The sequence below is a fragment of the Hippocampus zosterae genome, chromosome 11 (genome assembly GCF_025434085.1).
Source record: "Hippocampus zosterae strain Florida chromosome 11, ASM2543408v3, whole genome shotgun sequence".
NCBI lineage: Eukaryota > Metazoa > Chordata > Actinopteri > Syngnathiformes > Syngnathidae > Hippocampus > Hippocampus zosterae.
The window spans coordinates 7,258,076-7,276,917 of NC_067461.1; the positions used below are offsets into that span (position 1 = coordinate 7,258,076).

Sequence of the window (18,842 nt, forward strand, 5' to 3'; positions counted from 1 at the left end):
TTCACTAAATGTACTGTGTGTGTGTGCGTGCGTGTTGTTGTTATCTTAGCGTTTTATCTGACTTCCTTAACTTTGACTCCTGCCGTATAAGTTGCAGCATAAATTTCAAATCAAGATTAAAAAAAGTTACCTCACTGAAATTAATGTCTAAAATCAACAACAAAAATGTGTTTTTTTCCCAAATGCCACTCGTTGTGAGTAATAAGCATTGAGGAGACTGATTTCATCCAGGTTCACTTTTATTCCTTTTGAGAAAAAGTCTTGTTCACATCATTACATACGCATTGCACATGGCACTTTTTTTTTGTTAAAAGCAGCAGAAATGATTAAACCAGCGACAGCTTTCACAAACATCTAAAATTAACTTTACAATTCCAAAAATAAATGCTAAAATTGACTGACTGTGGATCTGCATTGTGGAACCTATTGATATCACTGCGACAGAATTATTTCATGAGTCATTACAACATTGTGATCTATAAATAAATGTATAAATACTTTTCTTCCATTATTTATATCACTTATCATGCAATTGCCATATCATGATACCGTTGGCATTTTTTGGAAACCATTGCAATAAAACTGTTTTTTGTTTATCAAATTGTGGACAGAATTGTCTTCCAATGTATATCTTCAATTTTGTTGGAAAAAAAAGTACCATGACACCATTGGTGTCGTGGCAAAATAATCACAGTCTCCTTAATTAAGTGCATATGTACATTTAATCTTACATATTTTTCATCCAATATATACATTTACAAGGTATCGTTATTCCCTCGATATCACAATTATTAGACAATCCCTGTATCGTGATACCATTTGCTATCGTGGGAAATACATTAAGATAACATTGTAACTTAGGTTTTCCTTTTTAAGAACTATATCAGGACATATTGGAGACTTTTTTCGCCGCCAACATTTATACTGTAAAAATATTGGGGTATCATATTGTGAGTTTTCATGACTTTCAGAGACATTGCGACATATGGTGGATGATTTCCTTCCACAACATCAATTATTCAGGATCCCAATGTCACTTGTATCACAATACAGACGATGCATGTGAAAGCTGTCCATGTTAAAACAAGAGACAAGTTGCTGGTGTAGGATAGATCATTATTCATATTTACAAAAAGCTACACACAAATACACAACCAATTAAACATGTCAAGCATTCCAGACAATCGTTTTAATTCAACATTTTCTCCCCGGTATCACGAGTTTAAAGGCTTGGACTGGTCAACGGGATGTTTCTTTGACAACCAGTAAGGATTCAAAAAAACAACAACAACAACAATAAAAACATTAAAATCATTTTCAAGTTGTGCAAGAGGCAATGACGTCACAACAAACGAGGTTCACTCGGATACAAAGCGCTTGCCATGAAACATTTGTCCACCCAAACTAATGTTAAATGGTTCCACGCTTACACACTTTCGCCAGTGGCGCTCATATAAAAATCAGCAGGACAAGACGCAAAGGAGGAGGAGGTCTATATATTTGCTGTCACACTTGCATATCCAAGTGGTCTTTTTTTTTTAGCATGTGTCAAAGAGCTTAATAGTACACGGACCTTAAATGGATATCAAGGATTTCAAATAAATGCACAAAGTGCTTCCATGAATCAGGATGCTAAACTGCATAGCAAAGTAGCTCACAGGTGAAAGTCATTTTAAAAAAGGCATGGTCCCAGCACTTTGTTGTGTTAGCATTGTCGCTAACATAGAAATCATCGCATAACTTAATGTTCAATCGGAGAGCAAACACTGAACCCCCCCCCCCCCCCCACCCAAATAATTAACACGTTAGCACAATTATCGTAAGGTTGTGTCGATCACAAGAGAGTGTACCTTCAATTGCAGGGTTTTTCCAGCAAATAAAATTTGGAGGTGGCGATCTCCTCCTAATTTTGGACTCTCTCATCATGAAACCTGGCGATTCCCTGACCATTGAAATAGCTGGGTTAATTTTTGACTGAAATCGAAATAGTACACATCAAAAATGCTGCTAAAATCATGATTTCCTTGCCTACTGCCAATGAGTCGGGGTGATTTTTCTACATGTTTTTCTTTTTGTATCCAAAAGAAATGTCCAACTTGGAAGAAAATAAACAGACGTGTTTTAGTATTTTTCAAGGCAAGTGGTATGTTTCAAGAAATGTGTCAAAAGAAACAGCAATAGAAACACACGTAAATACATGAACAGGATCAGAATGGTACCACCTCAGTCTCAATTTAAGCCAGGAAAAACCCTGTGACTTTTACATTGTTAGCCATAGATATTCTGTAGTGTACTTGGTGTTTTTAACCACAAAATGGCCACCCGGGTAGACATTTTGTGGTTCGAATTTACCACATGCTCGCAGTCATGACAGAACTTGTGAACCAACATGAAAAAAAAACAAACAATTAAATATTACTGACAAGAATAATTAAATAAAACAATCCAGTTGTATGTACAGTATCCGATGAAGGTTGTTGAGGTTTTATCAACATTTTAGTACCACTGTGTAACATTAGGGCTGACAGCGGTGACAAGGAATGAGGGAACAATCTATTCGGCAATATTCCGGCTTCGGAGGTAGTATAAGAACCGTAACAAAGGCGGGATTGTGTAAAACGGTACGGCTAGGGCGGGGGTGGGAAGACTTGACACTCTCTTCTCACGCATTGTTGTGTTGAAAACAATTGTCACCATTTGACAGCAATTGTACACACATGTCCAAGGTAGTATCAGAGTCGGAACAGAAGTTTGACGGGATGGCACTGGGAAGACCTGACAGCGGCCATGCTTCTAATTTTGTGAACTCAACGTATGCAACAGGAAATAGACACTGAAGTCAAGAACAACGTGGAGTACATGAGAGGTTAGAAACATGAAGGCCTGGAGGCCTACAGACGGTGTGTGTGCACGTGTGTATGTGTGTGTGTGTGTGTGTTGAGGGGAGGAGGTCAGTGGGTTCGAGGACACACTCAAAACATCACCAGGGCAACGAGCACCACAAAAACCGTGAGAAGAAAGAAAAGAGAGAAACGGTTGGTTAGTTTCCGGCTGATGGTTAACGGATGTGAAACCTTTGAGACTTTTTGCTAGCTGCAAGCTAGCTGTGAAGGGAGTGACTTAAGGTGACAATAAACATGGTTGGATGGTAGAGTAAAGCGGGGCGTACGGAGATCGAAGTGAACAACAAATATACACAAAAATTGTGGACTCGAAGGTTGTTTTGCACATGTATTATCTGCTCTAGTCGTGTCACCTCAGTGTGTTTTGACTCTGGTCTAACCAGAACACCCCTTCTATCGGTTAAGCCAACGTAAACAGGAAGTGCGTTTGGCTTACAGGCTAGCACGTACAAACAGCAACAAATTAGACAATCTAGCAAGGCCGCGGAATACCATCAAGTAGTCGAGAGCACCTTTAAGTCGGTGTGCGTCTTGGACTGCTAAACCGAAGATGCTATGCTAATGCCAACTACCTCTGGTTACATCCCCATTACAAAGTTTTGGGTCACATCGGATTTTTACATGACCAAAAATCATACCAGTGAGGGTAAGAACTGTAGTTTGATGAAAAAAAAATGCTAGTGCCAATATTAATGCTAAAGATTCATGATAAAATGTGTTGACAAGTGACGTTAAAGAGGGATTTAACAGAAGGGTGGATGAGATGGCACAGACAAGCATGAAAGTTGTAAGGAAGGATGCGGGAGGGTTTCAAATTTAGCATTCAGCGTCAAGCCGACAAAAGAAAAAAAGCAATTACTTGGACAATCTAGCAAGGCTTGCAATACCAACAAATAGCCGAGTGCACTTTTCAAGGTACGTATTGACACAAAACTGATGATGTATGCTAACGCTATCAATAGTTGATAGCATTAGCATAAAAACCGGTATAATGTTTATTTCTTGTGTTCACACCTGACCAAAACGAACCACCTGGGAGGGAAATAAATATTTGGATTAAAAAAAACGATTGTACCGCTAATTTCATATTCTGAAGAAAGGCGTCTGTAATATCTCAGAGGTATTCAACTGAAGGCTAGATAACACAAAGAAGCGTGACATAAGGCGTAAGGACAGTGACAGTAGCTTGAGATGGTCCACTTTTAGCATTTTAGCATTAAGTATGAAGTGGATGTGGAAGGCCATGCTTAATGCTTACTTTGGCAGGTTTCTACTTCCCGGATTTCTAGGTGGCATTAGCTTCTCGCGCGAGCTTCCGAATGGCTAGCTCCACTTTTAGCGACAAGTGGATATTGTAGGGCATGTTTTAATAAGAAAATAAGAAAACCTTTATTAGTCTCGCAATGGAGAAATTTTATGTTGCTCACTTTGCCAGACTTTCTACCCCATGCTAGTGTTCCTATTCCCGTTGGCTTGACGAAGGGACGAACTGACCACCTGTGAACCAAAGATTTCGACATATTTGACATTGGTTTGGAGACAAGTCCAGAAATAAAAATGGGACATGGGCAGCTATGTCTTGACCGAAGTGACGTGATGGCGAGGAATAGCTTGGCGCAAGGCAAAGAGATGCAAGACAAACACAAGCGATGCTACCTGAAGCGTAGCTCAGAAGAAGACACAATGTTGGTCCACACTGGGAGTCACAAAGGGAAACAAAAGTAAAAGGCCGTGTGCAGTGACGTTCCTATTTGACCACAAGGGGGCAACTTTTGTATTAGTTTAGCAGCATTTTGGCTAATCCCCTGTTTGAGTTCCTCTCATCGTAAAGAGATCCCACCGTTTTCCTGGGGGCATGATGCTACAGTAGCGCGTCAGTAAAAACTCGGGCTAGAACAAAGTCAATTAGCATAAATTAGTAATTACAATAGTACAACCTCTACACTTTGATGGCTACGTACACGAGGTCCCCCGATGGCTTTTCCCCATGCTTGCTTTCTTGCGTCTTGTAGTGATTCCTTTAGCAGCCTCTGCGGCGTTCGCAGGGTTTCCAGAGTTGATGACATCACAGCATTGGAAGGAGATAGGCCACTCAGGGGTCCTCGGTGGTCTTGAGAAGCTCCATCAGTGCGCCCACGGCTCCAAAGTAGCCCTAAGGGGAACCACAGAAACGTGTTTGTTCAATTTAGCAGCTATTTGTGAACAAAATGACTTTCAATTAGCTCTTCTTGGCGTATTTGAGTCTAGCTGTTCCTGATGTTTGTCAAGAAAAAGTAGAGTGAGTGACAATGTGGACAGTGATGTTAGCTTGTTGTGTTAGCCACTAGCTAATTCCATTCCCACCATTCTCATAAGACAAGTTTTTTTTTTCTTTCTGTGACTGGATTCATGCACTAACCACCTCCTTACCTGCCATACGGTTGATATGAATCTCAACCAACTTTGTGTTAAAATATAAATAAATAAATAGATCTTGTGTGAGGAGTGTTGCACATTGATGTCCAGCTGTTTGTGATGTTTGACAAGGAGCACTGAGAGAAGATGTACACTCCTAAATTATCTTATGGTACAAGCTGCTTGTTCTGGTACTTGCTAACTTGCTCGATTGCTACACGAGTGATAACATATGATGATAAGGCATTGTGTTTCTGAGAGTCTTATGTTGTCTTGTTTTGTTTGGAGAGTAGGCAATTGTATCTACATCGAAATAGTTTGAGTGCAGTTTGTACTTGTGTAAGAGTTAATGTTGTTGAAATGTGTCTTTTTACCTCATGCTCGAGGAAGAGTGCTCGCAGCTGTCCTTTGGACCAGAAGTCCATGGCGTAGGCCAGCAATTTGGTGGACACCGTGTTGATGCGCAGAAAGTTGCCAACAAACACCACGCGCTCAATTTTCTGTCATGTCAAAAACGTTTCGTCATTGCCATCAAAATGATAAAAAGTGTTATACATGTACTGTATCTCAATAAAAGTATATGATATGTCTCTGTGTCATCAACCTCAAAAACAAAAGTCATATGTCAACTCATCACCACATGGTGGTGCAGATGAGCTAACTCGAGCAGATTGAGTATTGGGTAGAACATGGCAGAACAAAATTACCACAAATTCCAAAGGAAAAAATAAATACACTATACTGCACATCAAAATATACACTCACCATTCATTTATCTTTTTTATACATATAAAAAGGAAAAAAAATAAAATAAAGATAAAATAGCCAAATACCTGTATATGTAAAACGTAAAATCTACAAAAACAATAAAATATATGAAAACTTAGCAATATTAGAGACAAATAAATATTTATAATCATACAAATGAATAATTTTCTGTTATTCATGGTGGATCGGGATCACGCTGACTCGTGAATTGCGAAAATAATTGACGCCCATTGAAATGCATTGGGAGAAAATAAAAAAAGAAAATAAAAAAAGGTATGATCTAAAAACAACTGAATAAATAAATAAAGGATAAATGATGCAGCAAATAAAAAAGTTTGCTGCATCATTTATTGACTGATTTATTTCAATTATTGTTGGATTTTTCCACATTTTCGATTTACTTTTTTTTCGAAATGCAGTGTACGTATTATTGATGAATATTGGATTTATTATTATTTATTTTCTACCATTTCAAAAAGTTCATACAAGATTCATAACATTATAACTATATTTCAAAATATTTTATTGTATTCTTAAAATTAAAAGTTTAGATGGCAAAAAAGATGGCATTTTTCATATGACTCTCGTGAGGACAAGGACTATAGAAAACAGATGGATATAAAAGATATATTTATATCCAGTAAAGCCGACATAAATAACATTTAAAGGGGTCCTAAAAAAAAATCAATAAATGATTCTAATAAATCTATAGTATTATATATGGGTATTTATAATAATCATCATAAAATTTCCACCCTCTTTTTATTTCATGCCAACATCTTTGCTGCGGCTCTGCGTGCCGTGATAGCCCTGTACAATGCTGCTTGATTGCCATTGCCACAAGGCAACACTGTAAAGAAGCCCACCGCACTCAGAAAGTCACAAGTCCTGCCGTTTCATTCCTTTAAAACGCATCGTCGGGACTTTTCCCGCATTTACCTCATTGACGGCGCACATGCGGGCGATGGAGCCAATGTTGTTGGTAATGGTGACCAGCGTGGCTCGCGCCAGGTCCTCCTTGCTGATGGTGTCGCGCTTCTCTTTGCCCATCATGTGACCAAAACTGACAAAGAAGAACATCACATTCAGTGTGCCGGCATGTGTTGTTTTTTTTTTTTACACGATAACAGATAACACAGCGACAAGAGATAAAAACGACCGCGTTTTTGATGTAACTTTTGCTTCACGGCTTAACCTTTGAGCCGATCTGAATGGGAGATGAACAGGCAAACGGTCTAACTTGAGTTTGTGTTGTTTGCAACGACTACTGTGTTTCTACCGGCCCTGAAAATATAATCTCAGATTTTATTCACTAAAGTCGGATTGCCAATTTTAATTAAATTAATCGCCAAGTATATTGGCAATATCAAATTCATCTATTGACAGACTTTTTTGGGGGGGGCAAACTATCCACTGTTAGTTCACCGTTTTCGTGCTCATGGCAAAACAATAAAAGCATCATCTTGGTGCCATCATGTGGGAAGTTGGTTCTAAGGAACTATGTTGAAGTGAGTTGCGGAGTTTGTGGAATCCGCTCCTTGCTAAGCACTGAATCGAGATTTTAAAGCGCTATGGGAAACGTAGTGCTGGCTGCACACACTCACCTGGACGCCACGGCCGAGCCCTGCAAGCCGAAGCGCTCGTAGTCGCCGCCGTAGATGTCCTTGACCAGCTTGTCCACGTTGGTGGAGTCGCCCTTGCTCGCCATCTCCAGAGCTTCCTCAAACGTCTCGCAGCCCGTCAGTAGGCAGCAAAGGCCGAGGAATGTACCACCTCCCAGGCTAAGGAGGAGAAAGAACACTTTATATGAATAAACGAGATTTACAATGATCAAAATAATTGTCAGTTATAGCATTCGTTCGGCCAATATGGTTAATTATATGTAATAATTCCGATCATATTTTTTTCTTATGTGTGAATTTGATTATTATATATTAAAAATCGTAAGTCGTATGAGCTTTTACATGTTGATAAAACATTCCCATCAAAACAAACAAACAAAAAAATATATACAGTATTCTTAGACTGTATAGGTCCAAAAATATCACTAGAGGGCGATGAAGTGCAATAATCTGGAAAGGCAGGAAAAAAAGGCAATGAAAAGAGCTCCAAATCGACATTTGAATTAATCCAAATCAACTCGACTTCACCTCAAAGCACACAACAAATGACTCAGTGTGTGGTTTTTTTTTTTGTGTGTGTTTCCAGGGACTTGTCTAGCCAATATTATTATACCAATTAACTCAATTACACTTGTAAATATTGACTTAAAAAAATACCAGAAATGGGATGACAGAGGCAGTACTGTAAGTAAGGTGGGATTGGATAACTTCCCATGTGTCATAAAAATACTTCTCTAATCTTACTGTATCTGTTGCGTAATGCAGGGAGATATTACATAAAGATGAGCGGTGTAAATATGTTAACTATGTTCACCTTTAGCACGTTTTCTAGGTGACAAAGCAGCTTTATCAGTCATTTATTTGACACTGAGGGGAAACGTTATCGTTTTTAATCTCAAAAGCCGTTTTTTTGGTGTTTTTACCACAGGATCATTAGCATACAATACAAAATACATCAATACTAGACTATATGAGAGACTAAACACATACAAAAATACAATCCAAAATATAGAGTCAAACTAAACTATTTTTTAAAATTAGTTTTGGCATGAAAGCATATGGTGTGTAATATTTAATGTTAAAAAGCAGCAATAATTGGGTGCACCCAGTTATTCCTCTTGATTAATTTGTATTCTTTTAATTTTTTAAAAATAATAATTGCTTTTCTATTTATTTACATTTATTTTTAGGATGTATTGCACAAGATATGAAGTAAATAAATACTTTAAAATAATAATGCAACCGAAAGAAAAAATATCTAGTTTTGAATTGGACTGGACTCACTCCCACTTACCTATTTTAATATACCGATACTTATATTTTATATTTATTTATATACTTTTTGTTCTTCTACTTTCATAATGTTGCTCCTTTAAATTGGTCATTTCTCCATTGTGAGACAAATAAAGGTTTTCTTATCTTTTTATTTTGTTGACTCCATAGGATTTTTCTTAACATGTTTTAAAAAGCGAACCAATAAAATGCATGGTAAAAAAAGAGAATTTTACCAAAACCAGGCAAAGGTTACTATATTATTGAATTGCTAAAAAGTGTATTTCACCATAATTATAAGCCAACTCCGTGCACTTTAATCATCAACATTGAGATTCAAAACAGTGATCAAAGGCACTGACCTGGTCCCGGTGACGCGCTTGTAGTCGTCCTCAGAGTAGACGGCAAGGATCGAGACGCCGGAGCCGATGTTGACCAGCAGCATTGGGAAAGGGTTGTCCAGTGTGCACTGCTGCTTGACGCAGCTCTGCGTGTCCGAGGGGTTGTGGAAGTAGTAGCACTCGGGGTGGCCGTTGAAGCCCACCCGGTCCATGAACAGCAGCCCACGGATCAGGCAGTCCAGTTCGTCCAGCTTCAGTAACTCAAGGTTGGCCAACTGGACAAAAACGCAGGACAGCGTTAGGATTGTGGATGATGGCGTTTTGATGAAAAAGTTACCACTGGCCTCTAACAAAATGAAACATAAAACAAAGACAATTAAACATTGTATAGCTAACCACACAACAATGTTGTCTGGCGAATGTATGCTAGCTTAATGCTAACACACAATCCAAAACGCAAGGGAAAGGCTAAAAAAATAGCATCAATGTCATAGTGCTATAAGGCACAACCTATTACCTATTAATTTAATTGACTAGCATTAGCTCTTTTAAAACAGATTTTTTTTGGCCATTTTATTCACACAAACAATGACCACGTCATCACTTTCAACAAAGATAAAACATTCCCGCCAAAGGACATTAACACATGCAGCTAACCAAACAAAAAAGCTTTTGTCTCATGAATGTTTCCTGGCTTAAAGCTAACACACAAAACAAGACGTAAAACAAAGGCGAACAAAAATAGCATAATTGTCTTTGTGTTTTTTTATTAATAATAATTTTTCATGGAAAAGAAATATTGAATGTTTATTATGGGTTTGGACAACCCCCCCACCCTCCTGCCAATGCACCATGAATAGCGGGGTTCCACTGTACTAAAGGATGTAGCATTTCTGTGGAGTAACACTCACGGCGCGGAAATCGTCCTCGAACTTGTAAGCGCCGCCGCCGGTGGCACAGAGCGTGGTGTGCAGACTGGAAAAGTTCTTCTCGCGGCCCATGTGGATGAAGAGCGGCATGGCCTGCGTGGGGAAGCGGATGAAGTGCAGGTTGCCCGTGCGGCCGCACATGGTCAGGTTGCGCAACTCCAAGTGGACGTCGCGCACGCCCGTCTTGCCTAGCAGGGAGGACGTCGTCTTACATGACCACCCACAATCACGTGTACAGTCAACCTTTGCCCATTTGCAAATTATTTTTGTGGGGAGCATAATTAAAAGCATTCACTCAATAGCCACACCGCATGGTACATCTTTAAGCAATGATTTTTCTAATATATTTCTACACTGCTAATTGGCTTTTATTTTGTAAACTCTGTTTTGATGTGTTTCTTCTACATGTGTGTTAAAGCAGCGGTTGTTTCGAAGGTTTAGAATATACTCTACCTTAAAATATGCACTAATTTCTGTTACCCTGTCATGGCACTTCACATCATGCATTAGCATGAAGCAAGCAGACTCTTGTGAGAAGAAATTAGATGTCTTGGTTGAAGAATTTGCCTTTGAATTTATAATGCTTAGTTGAATTTTGGCAGTTTTACAGTAAACTTCAGTGGGGAATGACAAACAACTTGAAGCGAGCACACCTCACATTATTTGTAGAACTGCGAGTCTTTTTTTCTCTCTTCCCGCAAATTCTCTCTTTTTAGCGAGAAAGCAAAAGCAGATGCTAATGAATGTGTTTTAATGAAAGTAAGTCTTTCAAGCAGACTGTGGGGGAGGTAAAACAATTAAAATATATATTTTTAGTCTCTGCATAGTTCCTAACTCTTGCATACGGCGAGGGTTGACTGCACAGGAAAGAAAGAGTGTAGATTTTGTTTGTTTTGTTTTTTACCATAGGCCACGTTTGAGGTAAGATATCGGCGGATGGATTTGAGGTTCTCCACCTCCTCCTGCTCTTCTTCCGCCGTGATGTCCACTGGCTCGAAATAGACCAGCTTGACTAGCGTGCCGCCGATGTCCATCCCGAACCATGGGAACGCTATTGGGAGACACAGGAGGATGAGTCATTTCTTTTTAGCTCCGCCAAAAACAAACGGCTATCATATAACAACAGGTTATCGCATGACACTGGCGGTGTCGGTGGGTTGGAAAAAAAAAAAGAAAAAAGAGTGCAACCTGCTTGTCAGGTTGGTGAGAATTTCAGAGTCCTGTGTAAGTTGCCGTGGAAACAGCCACCCTCGAAAAATCGCCATCAATCGTCCCTTTTTATTGTCATTTTCACACTTCGTGTTGTCTTGGTGCCAATATCCGCTTATCAATTTGATGACTGTTGTTGACAGATGACAATTTTTAAGACCAATGTTACATGTTGAAAATGATCATTTTATTCCTATAAAATGGTAATCATTTTTTTTTGAACTTCACGTTTATTAGATTATTGCTTTACCCCAATAATGAGGACAACTTTACCATCATAAAAATAGGACTTGTGGGATTATTTGTGTAATGTTACAGATTTCTTCTCATAAAATTATTTTTTTTAATTTTTTTATTTTTATTATTTATTCTCCGAAGATTGAGACTTTTTTTTCTCGGTAAAATTTTAGACTCTTTTTCCTTCTTATAAAATAGATTTTTTTTTTTAAATAAGACGTGATTCTCATAAGATTTTGACTTTTTTCCACATAATATGAAGATGCTATTGTCACTAATTTATTATGTTTTCCCTCGTAATATTCTGCCTTTATTCTTATAAAATTATTTACTTTTTTTCTCATAATATTCAACGCTAATTCTCCCAAGATTTAATTTTTTTCCTCATACAACTAGGGCTTCAGTCTCATAAAATTCATAAAATATTACACCCTTTATTCTCTTTATGCACAAAATCAAGCTGTACTGCTGGAATGCAGCTAGAATAAAGGCACCATACTTTTAGAAATTAAAAAAAAAAAATTAAGAGGGGGAAAAAGAATCCTAATAGCAGGAACCGCACAGTGTATGTTCTCACTTTCACATACAATATTGACAAATGTCCTAAAATTCCTCCATGGGCGCGCGGCTCCTTTTCAAAGCAGCGCGAGTGTGTCGATCAGACGCCCCGAGCGCCGGGAGACGCCGCGCTCACAACAGACATGACGAAACCTGACTGGCGTGGGAGGGTTTACTAAAGGTCGAGTGGCGCCTGTCGTTTCTGTGGCATGAATCCGTGTTGTGATGACATTTCCACCAATTAGAGCGCTTCCTCAAGAACAATACAAAGCTTGTCGGCCGATCGCACAAGGTTACTTCAACATTGCAGTACTGTAATAAACCACAGCCTAATCCACATGCAGGTTAAAAAAAATAATAATAAATAAACATTTTCTCTTTTATATAGAGAGAGAGTAGATATCGTAGATATGCAGTGGTGACCAAGTCCGGTCCTCCAGAGCCCCTGTTTAGCCCTTTTTAGATGTGTCCCTCCACCCAGCAGGCCCGATTCAAACCATCACCCCATCGACAAGCTATGCAGAAGCCTGATAAGGATCCAGATCATGAGAGACTTATCGACCTAATTTATGTCAGCATCGCGTCAATGGAATCACAACAGCCTCGGACGGAGCAATCACGCGAGTTTCTTTCCATCACGTCGCACCTGCTGCTCGTGACGCAGCCAATGAATGAAAAGTGTCCCGTTTCCGAACCTGGCGGGGTCGCCTCGACTCTTGTTCCGCTACCCTCTTACCTACTGACCTCATCTAAGGTCCGTAAACATGAGCTCCCCCTCACGAAAAAGAACAACAGCAAACAACACTGACGTAAGATATCCCATCCATATCAAGAAGCACTTTTCTGTCTGCGCTTGCAACGGGCAACAGTTTCCTCAAAGCGTATTCGGACCATTCGTTGTTGACCCTCGAATAGCGAGAATGCACAAATAATTGTTTTCCCCATAAAAGTGATTTTAATTCGCTAGATTTGTAATTTAAACCATATGCCACAAACTATGATCCCAAACCTTTTTGTTAAGAGGCTCAAGGGATGTCACAAATTTCTCAATTTTGCCAAAAAGAAAGACATACTCAGCAAGTAATGGGGGCTAAGGTTCCAAAAGAAAATCCCTTTAAGATAAGAAACCTTTATTAGTCTCGCAATTATAGGTAAAATTTACAAAAGCCGAAACTGCAACCAGGCATAATTATTTTAATGACAGAATAAAGTCATAGAATCTTATGACAACAATAATTATCTTATTAAATCTTACGACAAAAATATCAGAATTTTATGAGAATAAAGTCTTAACCATTTCGGGGACAGCGGTTACTACAGCGGACAGTTTATCGTGTTATCGGGTTACAGGGTGCATGATAGGATTCATCTTAAAACCATGCTGTCAACATTTTGAAATAAAAAAAAAAGAATGAAGTTTTCAATTAGGAGAATAAAAGGTTCAGCTCACAAGAAACAAGCTGCGCAGCGAATAGAAAATACAATGACGGAAAACCATTCGAGTTAGATGTGTTCCTCTGTTGCTTGTTACTTTATTTAGTGTACCGGTATATATATTTTTGTAATTCTTCGGTTTAAAATCCCACACACTGTTCCTGTTTTATCAGTCACTTAATGGAGTAACAACTGCACAACACAACTTGTTTCTGTACAGACAAAAACTGATTTGTCATGCTTATCACCTGCACACATACGCACGCGTAGATGTTTTGTCATCCAGCCAAGGGTCAACATGACAAGGGGGAAGATTTAGGAGTGGGTGGCGCGTCACTCCATGTAGATTAAAAGACTATTTGTGTATCTTTGTGTGTGTGTGTGTGTGTGTGTGTGTGTGTGTGTGTTAATAGCTGACCAATCTATTATATCTTACCGATCAGCCTCTTAGAATGACTCTGCTTTTTCTCTTTACTTTCCAATGAGCGAACCTTTAAGCTCATCTTTGGCTCGACTCATGCGCGTGTGTGATAAGAAGACAAAAAGGCTCGATTCAAAGTGACGCACGAGAAGTTTTGAGCATTCGTCCCGTTTAGATTCAGGGCTTGTCGACTTTCAACTTTATGAAGACATTGAAACTTGTTTTTAACCGTTGGAACAGATGTGCCTTCTTCCAGAACGAGGGGAAATTATTCATCAAATTCCTGAGTGTTCCCGTCGTGATTGGAGGGTGAAGTGGGTGCTCGTCAAATAAAACCAAACTAGAACTCAAAAATTTGCAATGACTGGGTAGTTTTCAAGGACAAACAGGAGCTCCGCATAAACTGTAATTACAGGCATTGTTGTACAACAAGTCGAGTGAGTCAGGCTTCTTTTGAGTGCGTTTTTATTGGGGGGGGGGGGGGGGTTCCTTGATTTCATGTTGGTGACAAAGTGCAAGGTTCTATTTGACTCATAAAAAAAACACAGTTGAACAATAGAGTTGGCGTCAAGTATTTACTGGATTGGCAAATGTGGTTGTGCGGCATTATCCCTTTCATGCATCGATAATATCAACCCATAACCCAAACTCATTTTCGGCGGGCCACATTTTAGTTACCGTTTCACTTGGAGGGCCGTTATGACTGAAACCATATCAAGAAGTCAGGAATAACCGTTGATTCAACTACTGTTGAAGTTACTTTCATGAGGGGTTTGGCAACAACAAAATGCTTCGAATATATCTCTTATTTATTATATAATTAGAATTAGAATATTATATAATAAGAATTAAAAATTTTGGTCGACATTTTAGAAAGGATCATGGAAGTTGACAGGTTTCAACTGCTTTCGCGGGCCACATAAAATGACGTGGCGGGCCAGATCTGGCCCCCGGGGCTTATGTTTGACACCATACTGTAACCTGACAACATGATCAGGTGAAAGAGTGAATGTTCAGTGTGCCGCCAAGTAAATTGTTTGCTGGTTTTCATTTTATTGTTGTTGGCCTGCATCATGTTAAAAGTACAGTGAAGTGTGGAGCAGGACACAAACGTGAGGTTTTTTTTTTTTTTTAAACACGCGCTTTATGGGACAAAACATCCCTGCCGAAATGCTCTCAGTGGCATTTAGCAGGATGGCTGACTGGCTTTCCTCCAAAGACAACATAGCCATTAAAAAGGAGGTGGTGTGCAAGCGGCACCCCCCGCTACCACGATTATGTAAGGGGTAGTGGGGGGTGTTCTTTAATACATCGGTTTGCCGGCCGGACACAACTTGCTATTTTAATGCACGTTCATCGCTAATCTTGTCAAAGTCATCATTTATACCAGGAAATCTACTGTGTGTACAATGGGAAGGTTTTGGTCTTCTGTGTACTTTATTTAGCATCGACAGAACGTCACTCACGCTTCAGTAAAACAATTTTTTTTAAATGATTTTCCTGTACCAGTAGTTGTAAAATGTTTAGCGGATACGTCCATAAAATAAAATCCTCAAATCACCCCCCCCCCAACAACAAAAAATATTATGTAATCGCTAAGCTGTTGTGTATGTTTTAATGTATTTTTTAAAATATAGCTTTAAAGTAAAATTTGACCAATTGCTAATTTCTCAAAATAACAACTTAATGAAATTTAGAAAATGATCTGGTATGTTTTTATTACTTTTTAAAACATATCGCTTTTTTTTAAAGGCATAGTTGGCTACATAAACTCTCACCATCAATATGTTAAAGATACATGATTTCCTCCAGCCAATCAGAAAAGAATGATTGATATCATAATGTACAAAATGTAAAGTCATATTAAACAGGTATATCCTGTAATGCCAATCCTGTAATGATTACAACAACAAAAAAAAGTATGTTTTGTATGCTTCATTTTTGGAATAATTAAATGACAACCATCACTATTTGACTAATATTATTGTTACACTTGCTCAGAGATAAAATTTCAAAATGATTGGCTTGGCGAGTGCCAAGCTTGACATGAATCTCCAAACATAAAACAGTTGAGCTGACAGCATGCTCACATTTCTGCGGTTCGATGTCATGCCCAAAAACCTGAATCATTTGAGAGCAGATAAAACAAATTGTGTGTATGTGGTACATAGGATTAAAAATATACTGTACATATATACATGTACTGTATTTTCAGCTTTCCAGATACACCTCGTATGAGAAGAGAGTATTTGTTGAGGCAAAAGTCACATTTTAGGAAAGATCGAATCATTAAAGTACAAGACACATGTAAATACTTGTGCAAATGATCCAAATGGTACCATGTCTGCCTCGGGTCGAGCCAGGAAGAACCCTGCTCAAGTATCGAGTCACTTTCAGAATAAATAAAGTGGTGATGAGGAGCAATCTACCTGTTCAGAACAATGATCATTTATCAAGAACCAAGTGACCACAGTTCCCTTGACAGTGGGAACACAAAAACGATGTGCAAACCCAGTCCCGGCACTTCCCCGCCCCCTTTAAGTTAGGAATGTTGACAGTCTACACTTATCACCAAGCCCCTGAATGTACAGCTACACAATAAAATCTGTTTTTGTCGCAACAACAAGCCCTCCTCTGTTCATCTCAACAATGTGCAAAGAGGCGACATACCGGAGAGACTATAACCTCTGTAAAGTTAACATTCTTTTAAACGTGGGTTAAATAATAAGAAGTTGAGGAATACAAAGTGCAGACGCATTAAAATTGTGGTTAAATATTTCAAATTAAAAGACTTACCAGGTTTCTTTTGAGTTCTCAATTTCATGGTGACACAAAATATCAGTGCATCAATTTAAAAACGGTCATGGAAGTGTAGCAAAACTGCAAAACATCTAAGGCTGAAACCCACTGTGGCACTTTTCAATATTCTGCACATATAAAAGCCTCACAAAGTTTTGAACAGAGTGATTTTCACTCATATTGCTCTGGAACGCTGGGTAAATAAGAGGGCGTGGCCAAATCCCATTCACAGGCTGGCCTGGAGACAAGAGTCGAACGCTGATTGGCCTCCCTCAGCCAAGCCCACTTATCAGGAGCTTTTCCGCCACCGGGTGTCGACCAATCAGAGGGTGACCAACACAGCCAAATGTATGTAAAAGCCGAGAACGCCATACCGATTTACTACAACCCATCAGAATGACAGTAGGACGCAAACAAAACCATGAATATTTTACGACAACACGCCTATCTAGTCTTGAGTTATTTTCGCTAAAATGAATGTCAAAATACTGCTACGTTGTTGGGTAAAAGTATTAAATATTCCCTCATAAAGTGAGGCCCTCACTTACGTGGTCTGTGCCGCCTCGTCGACTCGGTCCTCCTCCGAAGCCTGCTCTTCTTCGCCGGCGAGCCGTTGCATTCCACATTGTCCCCTCGGTGCATATGGCGAGTGTTGGTCTCGTACTGGTTGCCGCCGCTGCTGCTGGCCGAAGCGAGCGCGCCCACGCACCCGTTGATGTGCCCGTTGTAGCTCCTCTGACTTGGGCCGTTGTTGACGCGGAAGAGTCCCGATGTCGTCCCTTTTTTGTCCACCGTTGACTTTGCTTTATCCATAGCAGCAGCTAGGGCTACCTTAGCTTCGACAATGGGAAGCGAGCCGCCAGATACTGGGTAGGAATGGGTCTAGTTTCGCTGTAACATCTACGGGTGCCGGGAAGCGGGCAATAAAAGCTAAAGTAGCCTAGCTTTGGTTTAGCAACTCTGTGGCGAAACTAAACCGAGAGCTAATTAGCGTTAGCCAATATACGGTAGCTCCTAAGAAACAACCGCGCCGTCCTCCCAAATGAGCCGAACCCCGTCGTGGCGGGCCGAACGTATTTTATCGCTAGTGCAATTGTTTGACGATAAAACCAACTGGCGACACTGACTGTTGCTAAACCAAGCCAGCAGTCGCTTCGAGGTCACTCGCGGTCATTTCCCTACATTAGGAGACGAGAACCGACCGACCTCCGCGTCGTCTTCGACGTCACCCAGCGAGTCCGCGAAAAAACCGTTCACCTCCGTGGACCGTTTTTTAATTCCGAAATATAAACACGATTCAACTCTGGCTCATCCGATCCACTTTATCAACGGAGGTGAATTTGCCCACGCAAGCCAGCAGGCAGACAGGCCAGCATGGAGTGTGCAGCTGCGGCGGGCTTTATTTTTATAAGAGCCGCTGTCACTCCCTGTGCAGCGTGCAGCGCACCCCTCCCCTCTACATACCGGAATGATGTGCACATAGCCGCCTGTCAACACGCAGTCGCGAAATGTTGCTGTTCTCGCATGCGAGGGCAAAATCATCGATCGGCTCAATGCAAGAATGTCACGCACAAAGCAGAAAAGACGCAAGGATCCAAGAAAAAATGGCAATTGCAAGTGACCTAAGCAAAGCTTAGCCGCGTTTAAAAAAAAACCATGACCGTTCATAGAAATTAGCAATTGTTTTTTTTTTGCTCCCCCTATTGTAAATTTGCATTCTCAAATGGAGCCGATTTTTTAATAAGGCACCTTTTCACCATCTGGTGTTGGGTTGAAGTAAGACACACATAGGACAGGCTGTACTATACTGTATCGGGATGGGCAATTTAAATTCGGTGGGAGGGGCGAGGGGCACATACTATGCACATCCTATCCAGATGTGTTCCCAAAACATTTTATTTTGAATAGGAACAAAATACGTCAAAATTTACCATTTTATTTCTGACCATACATTT

General features: G+C 39.8%; 1 protein-coding gene across 2 annotated transcripts; it reads right to left on the bottom strand.

The window, feature by feature from the left end:
* Positions 1-221: 221 nt before the first annotated feature.
* Positions 222-18,439, bottom strand: pank1a (pantothenate kinase 1a). 2 transcript variants are annotated; one of them, XM_052080590.1, is made up of 8 exons: positions 17,436-18,439; positions 11,134-11,280; positions 10,212-10,417; positions 9,322-9,575; positions 7,670-7,846; positions 7,005-7,128; positions 5,672-5,797; positions 222-5,055 (listed from the first exon to the last, which is right to left on the bottom strand). In XM_052080590.1, the coding sequence occupies exons 1-8, from the start codon at positions 17,698-17,700 to the stop codon at positions 4,996-4,998; spliced, it is 1,359 nt and encodes a 452-aa protein (XP_051936550.1). In that variant the 5' UTR covers positions 17,701-18,439; the 3' UTR covers positions 222-4,995. The 2 variants fall into 2 exon arrangements, with proteins under 2 accessions (XP_051936550.1, XP_051936551.1); XM_052080591.1 differs by lacking the exon at positions 17,436-18,439 and adding an exon at positions 16,885-17,102.
* Positions 18,440-18,842: the final 403 nt, after the last annotated feature.

Coding starts and splice junctions, on each gene's coding strand:
- pank1a (XM_052080590.1), bottom strand. CDS start 17,700: ATGGATAAAGCAAAGTCAACGGTGGACAAAAAAGGGACGACATCGGGA. Junction 7,847..9,321: donor AAGCGCGTCACCGGGACCAG/GTCAGTGCCTTT, acceptor TCTCCTCCTTAG/CCTGGGAGGTGGTACATTCC. Junction 5,056..5,671: donor CACTCTTCCTCGAGCATGAG/GTAAAAAGACAC, acceptor GGTTCCCCTTAG/GGCTACTTTGGAGCCGTGGG.